The sequence below is a fragment of the Trachemys scripta genome, chromosome 14 (assembly GCF_013100865.1).
Source record: "Trachemys scripta elegans isolate TJP31775 chromosome 14, CAS_Tse_1.0, whole genome shotgun sequence".
NCBI lineage: Eukaryota > Metazoa > Chordata > Testudines > Emydidae > Trachemys > Trachemys scripta.
In genome coordinates, this window is record NC_048311.1 from 32,672,389 (window position 1) to 32,680,808 (window position 8,420).

Consider the following 8,420-nt stretch of genomic DNA (forward strand, 5'->3'; position numbering starts at 1 on the left):
CTGCATTGTTAGAGATCTCAAGGGGAGCTGTTTGCTCAGGGCTTGTCATGTCAGCAAACAAGTCTTGTCTATTGCTTTGATTCAAAGATCAAAAAAGGAATATTAACATTTGTGATGATACTTGAGTGAAATAGTATTATTGTCTCTATGTCTCTTTGAAGGTTGTGGTAACCTGTATCTGAACTGTTTAATGGATAAATGACCCTGTGCTAATTGCTAGGGTGTTTGGGAGAAGGAGAGTTGAGCCTATTGTTTTCTCAGGCCAAAAAGCTGCTGGAAATGTATAAAAACCTTGGGACACGATCCTGCTTCATCTCAGATCTGCTTTGGGTTTCAAGAGGGAGAAACCTTAAGCCATAAGGATTGAGATCCCCAGTCACTGACTGGAGTCACCCTGAATATGGACATTGGACTATAACCTCTGGACTATTTCTAAAAGGACTTTTGGCAACTACAAGCTCATCTCTGCTGTGTCTGAACCTCAAGAATTGAATTCAAGTCTGTCTGTATATTAATCTTTTAACCAACACTCTCTCTCTTTTCTTTTTAAATAAATTTTAGCTTAGTTAACAAGAATTGTCTATAAATGTGTATTTTGGGGAAGATCTAAGTTATCATTGGACCTGGGTCTGGGGCTTGGTCCTTTGGGATCAGGAGAACCTTTTCTTTTATATGACGAGGTAAGATTTTCAGAATTTATCATCCTATGTTTGACGTGTGTGTCTGGACGGAGGCCTGAGGCTGGGCACTTTAAGGGAACTGTGTTGTTTGGACTTCTAAGCAACCAGTGAGGTTCTATAGAAGCTGTTTTGGGCTGGTTGGTAAATCTAAGTATTGGAATAACCCACCAGCGTTTGGGGTTTGTCTGCCCCAGTCTGTCTGCAGTTCACCCTGATTGAGTGACCTCAGCTGGCTCCCAGCATCGGCACAGCAGGGCAGAGACGTTTTCTGGGTAGCAGAGCAAAGACAGAACTCAGGCTCAGCTGTGTGCAACCAAACAGCCCTTGTCCTGCTCCTGGCTCGGGGCTGGCGTGGAAGCGGGGGGTTAGAGTGGACTCTGGGGGGCATCTCTGCAAGGCCCAGCACCGTGGGAGCCAGGGCCTGCTCATGCACAGGTGGAGTGGGGTAAGAGCAGGGCTGGGAGCCAGGAACACCTGGGCTGTAATGGCAGCTCTGCCATAGCCTGGTCCAGCTCAGGGAATTTCACCTGTTTTCCCAAAGTCCCCTGCTGCAGTCATGGCCTTTGGGGTTGTACGGGGGCGGAGAGCAGCCCTGAACTGCCTGCCCTGTGGTTCTGTCTGGCCCGAGGGCCCTGGCGCTGACAACAGCCTGGGGGTGCTCCTGCACCTGCTGCTACCTCACCCTAACCCCAGTGTCGAGGCAGCGTACCCCAATGGCAAAGGGGGGGTGTCGCCTGCTGTGGCGGCTAACAGCCCACTATTGCTGCCAGCGAGCGGTGCTGCTCCCTTAGCTCGAGCAGAAGGGGAGTGTCCTTTGGCCTGACAGGTTTGCACCCCGTTGGTGAGCGCTAGCCTGGCTCCTTATGCCATGTTCTTGGAGATGCTGCCCCATGTCCCTCAGGCGATGGTGTCTGGGGCCCCAGCTGTTGCATCTGGCAGATCCGGCCCGGTCCCCGCCCCAGGAATTCTGGTTCAGAGACGGATCGCCCGCTTGGAGCTGCTGGGTCCAGCCTCGCCCAGCTCCGCTCCCGTGTTCTGCACCAGGGAGAAGTTAAACTGAAGGCGAGTCCTCTCCGCCCACAGCTCTAGAGTCAGCCAAGGCGGCTCCACACGGACCTTATCCTGCTCTGGCCACATCCCTGCTGCCGTGCTCCTTGTTTGCCCCTGTGGGGCCCATCCCCGCTGGAGGAACGGGGCTAGAAAGGCCATGCGACCAGTGCAGCTACAATAAGCTAGGCCAAAGATCCCCAATTAAGGAGGCTGAAAACCAGCTTCTTGTTTAGTGGATTAGGTGGGATAACAGGACCTCTCAGCGGGGGATTAGCTGAACTGCTCCTCTGGGGAGAAGGGCAGACGCTGCCAGAGGTTTTGCAGCTTGGGGAGATTGCAGGTCAATCTGGTGTCTACTCAGGGCGGGGGCGATTATGAGCTGACCCAGCCGTATCAGCTGGGAGTCTGGAACACGTTAGCAGGCTTGGCACGGCGTGGGGGGATCTCCCCCGGCGGCTGGAGCAGAGCGCAGGGCTCTCACGCCGCGCACACTCGTCGCAGCAGGGAAGCAAGCGTCACAGTGCAGGCAGCTCGGCCCTGCGCCGTGCGCCTCACTTTAAGGACTGAGCACCCCTGGGCCTGGCCCCAGTGCTGTATGGCGCACCGGGCTGGGGGTGTCAGGGGAAGGGGTGCGGCGAATTAATCTGGACCCCTTTCACTGCAGCATTCGGGGGGTCTCCTCTTCCTCCTCTCTCCCCATCGCACCAGCACCTTCCCTGGCTCTCAGCTTCCCTCTCTGGTCCGTCCTCTCCTGGCCCAGCTTCTGCTCCGTCTCAGAACGGGCCGCAGTTGTGCTGAGCTGTGCTCGTGGGGCTCTGAGAACAGGCACTGCCCAGCGGTGCCAGGCCCTGGGACGTGTCCAGAGGGACTTTAACCCCCAGCTCTACGGCTGGTGCTGCATGCTGGGGAGGGGGGTAGAGGGGTTCACCGCAGCAGTCCAGTAGGGTTTGTGGATCCTGAGTAGGTCTCCCCAGGCCCAGAGCCAGGGGCTGGGAGCCAGGCCTCCTGGCTTCTCTCTGCCACTAACTGCCCTCTGTCCGGCCAAGCCCTTAGGGCCAGCGGGAATTCCTGCCTGAGGCTGCCATGGGTGCAGGGAGGGGGCCAGGCTCGGGGGCCGGTGCGCACTCTCTCCCCCGGCCCCTAGCTGTGCCAGCGCTGGCCAGGCGAAAGCAGGGGGCTTGGCTGCAGAAAGGGTCACAAGAGAGTCTTTATTCGGGGCAGGAAACGGACCCGATGGATGCGAACGGCACCAGGGCTGCAATGCAAGTGCTGAGGCTCCCCTGCCCCCGCACGGTGGGGCAGGGACGGGGCGGGTGCAACGCAGGACACGGCACAAGGACAGCGGCTGCAAATAGGAACTTTCTCCACCCCACACCCCCACCCTCCTGGCGCTAGTGCAGCTGCTGCCCGTGGTAGGAGGCCCCATTGGCTGTGCCAGTGGTGAACTCGCCCTTCTCTGGGCAGAGAGCAGCCAGCCGGCACAGGCAGGGCTCTCGGGACGGTGCTGAGCTGGGCCCAGTCTGAGCGGGAGGGGAGGAGCCGGGGGAAGGGAATGGATGCAGGAGGCCCAAGGCTCGGAGCCAGGTTGGGTCTGGTTTTTCTTCAGTCTTTCTGCTCCAGTCCCGGTCTGGCTGGCCCTGACGCTCTGCCGGGGTGGGAGGCCGGAGGGAGAGCGGCACCATCTCGAATGCCCCTGCTGCTGGTCGTGTGCTGGGGAGGTTAAGCTGCAGTGGGGCGGTTGTTATTTCTCAAGCCCTCCCTCTCTCCTGCCCTGGCCCAGAACTGCCTCCTACCGCTCTGGGCCTGGTATGCAGCTGGGTACCCACCCCTGTTCTCCCCTTCCCGCCAGGCCAGGTGTGGCAGCCCCTTCCCCTCCAAACTGGGGTCTAGGCGACAGAACACACAGGACAAGCACAGTGTTGCATGGGTGGCCGGCGGTGGCCTCCGCGGGGGGCTGCCCCCAAAGCAGGCAGCCTGGTGCCAGGAAGTGGGGCGCTCCTTCTCCTCTGCCTCCTGCCTTACTTCTTCTTGGGGATCTTCTCCTTTGTGACCAGGTCGGAGAACTCTGCAGGGAGACGGGGGAGAGGAGCCGTGGGTGCTGGGCCAGGCTGCCGTGTGTTTCGGGGCGAGCCGTGCTTCGAGGCCGGGGAGATGGGCAGTAGGAGACCGAACGCTGCAGCTGGCTTCCTGCGCCTTCCAGGCAGCCCCGGGAGGCCGGTGCGGGGAGCGGAGTCTCCACTGAAGGTTGACACCCCTCCCGCCCCGTGCTGCAAAGGGCAGCTCCAAAGGGGTCCCATGTTCCAGCGAAAGTGGGGGCAGGGTTAGCAGAGCTTGGATCCCCCAGGGGCAAGTGCTATGGACTCCCCGGCCGCCAGCCGGCCCCCTACCTTGGAAATCAATCCTCCCATCCCCATCTGCATCAGCCGCTTGGATTATAGCTTCAGCCTCCTCGTCTGACAAGGGCGTCGCAGGCATGGTGCTGGGCACGGTGGACAGGATGTACCTGCGGGTACATCAGGAGGCGGCTGGGGCCTCAGCTGGCCTGGGACAAGGAGGGTTTCACGGTGCCAGGCGGGGCAGAGCGACAGGTGGGCTTTGAGGGGATGGGCCAGACTCGGCCCATGGGTCCCCAGGGTAGTGTTCGATTGTCTGGGGAGGGGCTTGTTGGGCTGAGAGCTGATGGATGCCCACAGACCTTGGGAACATGGGCTGAGAGGAGACAGGGCCAGCACCCAGAGCTGCTCCCGGGCCTGCTGCTGGATCCCACCCCTGAGCCGGGGGCACCGTGGCAGCGCTTAGCCCTGGGGAGCACAGGCCTCGCGCCAGCCAGCCCAATAACGCAGCACTAGCTCCCCCAGCGCTCCCCTGGCAAGGTGGGGCACCACGGGGGGGGGCAGGTGTGTGCCCTGGGGGGGGTGGACAGGGGGAGGGAGGGTACAAGCCTCTGGCCGTTACTTGATCTCGTTCCACTCGATGAAGCCGCTGTTGTCCTTGTCCAGGAGCTGGAAAGCTTTGCGCAACTGCTCCTGCTGCTCGCTCGGTGTCTGGAACTTCCGCATGTACTCGAAGAACTTGCTGTAGTTGAAGGCAGCTGTGGGCAGAGAGGGGCAGGGGGCCCGCCCGTCAGGAAGCGGGCGGGTGGGGGGGCGAGTGGGCACCTGCCCGTCGCAGCAGGAGACAAACCAGCCGCTGCCCTTCCAAGAAGGGGCCGCAAGGCCCGGGCTCATTGCTGCTGGTTTCCAGCCCTGCAGTCTGGGATGGCCTCCCCAGGGCCCAGCTGAGCCCCTTCAACGCCTTTGAATTCACTGGCCGAAAAAGGAGAGCTGGGGGACAAACCCCTGCCCCTCCCAGAACCGGGGCTGCATCTGCATGAGCCTCCCCCCGCCATGCACCCGGGGCCCGGGTCGGAGCCAGCCTCAAGCCCAGGGCGGGTAGGGCCCGGCCCCTCCGTACCGTGATGTCTCATCTCCGAGGGCAGCAGGTCAATATCCTTGTCCGTCAGAGACGTTCCCAAGGCCAGCGCCATCTTCTTGATTTGGCAGGAAAAATTCTCCTCCATCCTGTCCCCTGGCGAGGAAAGGGGAGAGCTGAGCCGAGAGCCCGGGGGCTGCGTGTCCACGGGAGGACGCAGGTGTTGTGTGTGTGGATGGGGATGTTCTCCGGTGCTCCCCTTCGGGGAGGCCACGTAACCCGCTCTCGCCCATTCTCCAGCACCGGGGAGCCGGGGGCTAGTGGAGGCCTCAGGTTAAACTCCTGGGGACACTGGACTGGACCTGCCCCTCCTCCCCCCGCTGCTTGTTAGTCTGCAGAAGGCTGGTAGAGGGTTTAGCGCTGGAGAAATACCCCAGGCTGAGCGCCCCGGGGCCCAGCCCCCCCATGTATGCAGGGCACCAAATCTGCACCCACAGCGCCTCCTCACTGAGCCTCAACCCTCTGTGGCTACTTGCCTTGGGCTGAGCAGAGCCCACCCCATGAGGGAACAGCTTGCCCTCTCAGGGAAGACGCTCCAGCACTGCCTGTGTCCGGGGCTGACAGCTCGCTGGCGCGCGTGGCGCTGAGACCTGCCAGGCTGCACCACGCAGCTCTGCTGCCCCACGTCGAGCCGCTGCGTAGCTCTGTCAATGCACCGTGAGCCATCCAGCGCCTCTCCCAGCAGGGCTCCTCTCTGCCCTTCCAAGCCAGGGCAGGTGGACAAACAGCTGCTGAGACCCTGCCAGGAGCCAGGCCCAGGCCTGCTGCACGGGGGCTAGCCAGAAGCCAGGTGTTTGGTGTTCCATGCCCCTAGCCCCAGCTGCTCTCCAGTGCGGGCAGGCCAAGGGCAGCCCTGCCTCTGTAGCGCTCTCGGCCCCGAGAGCGGCTCTGTCTCAGCGCAGGAGGGAGCATTCAAGCCCTCTGAGCCCTTCCCCTGACCTGTGCGTGGAGGTGACACATCTTCCCCAGGTCCATTGTCCTAGCACCCCCAACCCGGCACGGCAAGATCATCCTGGAGACCAGCACTCGGAGGGGACTGGTGCATGGGCACCGACGCCTCCTGGAGAAGCAGCGGGCATCTAAGGAGGTGCCCGGTGGCTGTGCCTGCCAGCTAAGCCAGCCCATGGCAACAGCCATGCTGGGGTGGGCTCTGTCAGGGCTCCCAGCCGCAGCTCTAACTCAGCCCCCATGCTCCCTGCTTTTGGATGCAGGGTTTCCCCATGACAGTCACCGGGAGTCCCACAGGTAAAACCTCCCAGGGCGCTGGCACTGACTCCCCCTTTGTCACTGTTAAATGTGGGTACAGGGGGGCCTCGGCTGCTGGTGAATCCGCCACAGGGCTGGGCGCAGGCCAGGCGTCTCCTAGCTGAGCTCAGCTATGCTGGGTGCAGGGGGCGTTTGTGCTGAGTGTGATGTTACACCCCATAATGCTTTATAGAAATATGCTTATGAGTGTAAATATGACACAACTGGAACATGTTTTATGCTAGATATGCCACATCTTTGCAAAGGTTATGTTCTGCTGAATGTAGTCATCCTATTCGTATGCATGTGTCATTTTTATATCTGAAGTTATGAGCGTTGGCTCTGTGCTTGTATTTAAAGGGTTTGCCGTAGGAAGCACCTAAGGCAGATTTGGTCAACATAATATGAAGGAGTTATTCAAGTAATTGGGAGTACGTGGCTAACAATGGACCTTGGGAGATGCCAGTCCACGTCGGAGCTTTCCTGGGAACGCCTGCAAAAAGCTGAATCATTCATAGACATGTGACTGCAAAACTCCATCTTGTTGAGGAGATTTTACACAGGAGAGGAGAGAGGTTTCTACCCACAGGAAAAAGACGATATAAGCCCCTGGAAACCCCTCCATTTTGTCTTCAGCTGGCTCAAAAGGTAACCTCTACTCCACCCCAAAGAGATGCCTAAAAGAAACTGGAACAAAGGCCAGTAACTAAGGGGGTGTGAGTGATTGCTGGACCCAGACTAAGAAGGAGTCTAGTCTGTAAAAGAACCTTATTGGAACATCTCTGAGGGTGAGGTTTACCTGCATTTAGTTTCCTACTGTATTAGGCTTAGACTTGCGTGTTTTGTTTTATTTTTCCTGGTCCTTTACTTTGTTCTGTCTGTTATTACTTGGAACCACTTAAATCCTACTTTTTATATTTAATAAAATCACTTTTTACTTATTAATTAACCCAGAGCAAGTATTAATACCTGGGGGAGCAAACAGCAGTGCATCTCTATCAGTGTTATACAGGGCAAACAATTTATTTGGGGTTTGGATCCCACTGGGAACTGGGTATCTGGGTGTTGGAGACAGGAACACTTCTTAAGCTGTTTTCAGTTAAGCCTGCCGCTTTTGGGGGACGTGGTTCAGACCTGGGTCTGTGTTTGTAGCAGGCTAGTGTGTCTGTCACAACCAGGCAGGGCACTGAAGTCCAAAGCTGCCAGGGATAACGGTCTCAGAGGTAGTCTCAGCACATCAGGTGGCAGTTCCCAAGGGGGTTTCCGTGTCCCAACCCGTCACACTGAGAATCTCTGACTCCTCCCAGGTGGAACAAAGAGGGTCTGGAGGGGGGGTCGGCATGTTCCATGATTTACCAGGCTGTTTCCCACCCCTGGGATCCCAGCCAAACTCCACACCCCTCTGTTGTTGGCCTGGTGCAGAGCTGGGAACCCTCTGGCACTATGCAGTTTTGCACACTGATAGCGTGACTCTGGCACACTCACACCTCCAGGCACTCTCAGTGCCTCCTGGGGGGATCTGCAGCACATGCCGTCAGGGCCTGGGCCAGAATGCGGGCAGGGAGGGGGGATTTTTCTTGTTCTGCCCGGGCTAGTTTAGAAGCTTGTGTCCCTGCTGAGCTGGTCAGATGGACTGAGTTCTCCTGGCACGTTGGGAGGGTTCCTTTTACTTGTGACCTTTCATGGCAAGTCGACACGGTCGGGCACCCCCTCACCCAGCTCACCAGGGCCCCTGCACCGCTTTCCCCAGGAGCGCGATACCCCACACAAGCCCCCTGCCCGGTTTGCTCTCGGCACAGGGACCAGAGGGACAGTCAAACTGCCCCCTTCCCACCAAGGAGCCATTTTCTTGGCTCTGGCGTTTCCCTTCGCCCGCTGCAGCCCTGTCCAGCATGGGCTCTCGGCGCACTCTGTGGGCATTAGTTCATGGCACCTCTCAGCCTCGCGCTGGGATTTCTAGACCTGTTACAGCTG

General features: G+C 59.0%; 1 protein-coding gene across 1 annotated transcript; it reads right to left on the reverse strand.

The window, feature by feature from the left end:
* Window positions 1–3,208: 3,208 nt before the first annotated feature.
* PVALEF (parvalbumin like EF-hand containing) lies at window positions 3,209–5,289 on the reverse strand. The gene is made up of 4 exons (XM_034790520.1): window positions 5,184–5,289; window positions 4,686–4,821; window positions 4,118–4,233; window positions 3,209–3,795 (listed from the first exon to the last, which is right to left on the reverse strand). Exons 1-4 carry the CDS (start codon window positions 5,287–5,289, stop codon window positions 3,749–3,751), a joined length of 405 nt encoding a protein of 134 aa, XP_034646411.1. The 3' UTR covers window positions 3,209–3,748.
* Window positions 5,290–8,420: the final 3,131 nt, after the last annotated feature.

Coding starts and splice junctions, on each gene's coding strand:
- PVALEF (XM_034790520.1), bottom strand. CDS start 5,289: ATGGAGGAGAATTTTTCCTGCCAAATCAAGAAGATGGCGCTGGCCTTG. Junction 4,822..5,183: donor CTCGGAGATGAGACATCACG/GTACGGAGGGGC, acceptor CTCTGCCCACAG/CTGCCTTCAACTACAGCAAG. Junction 4,234..4,685: donor ATCGAGTGGAACGAGATCAA/GTAACGGCCAGA, acceptor ATGTACCCGCAG/GTACATCCTGTCCACCGTGC.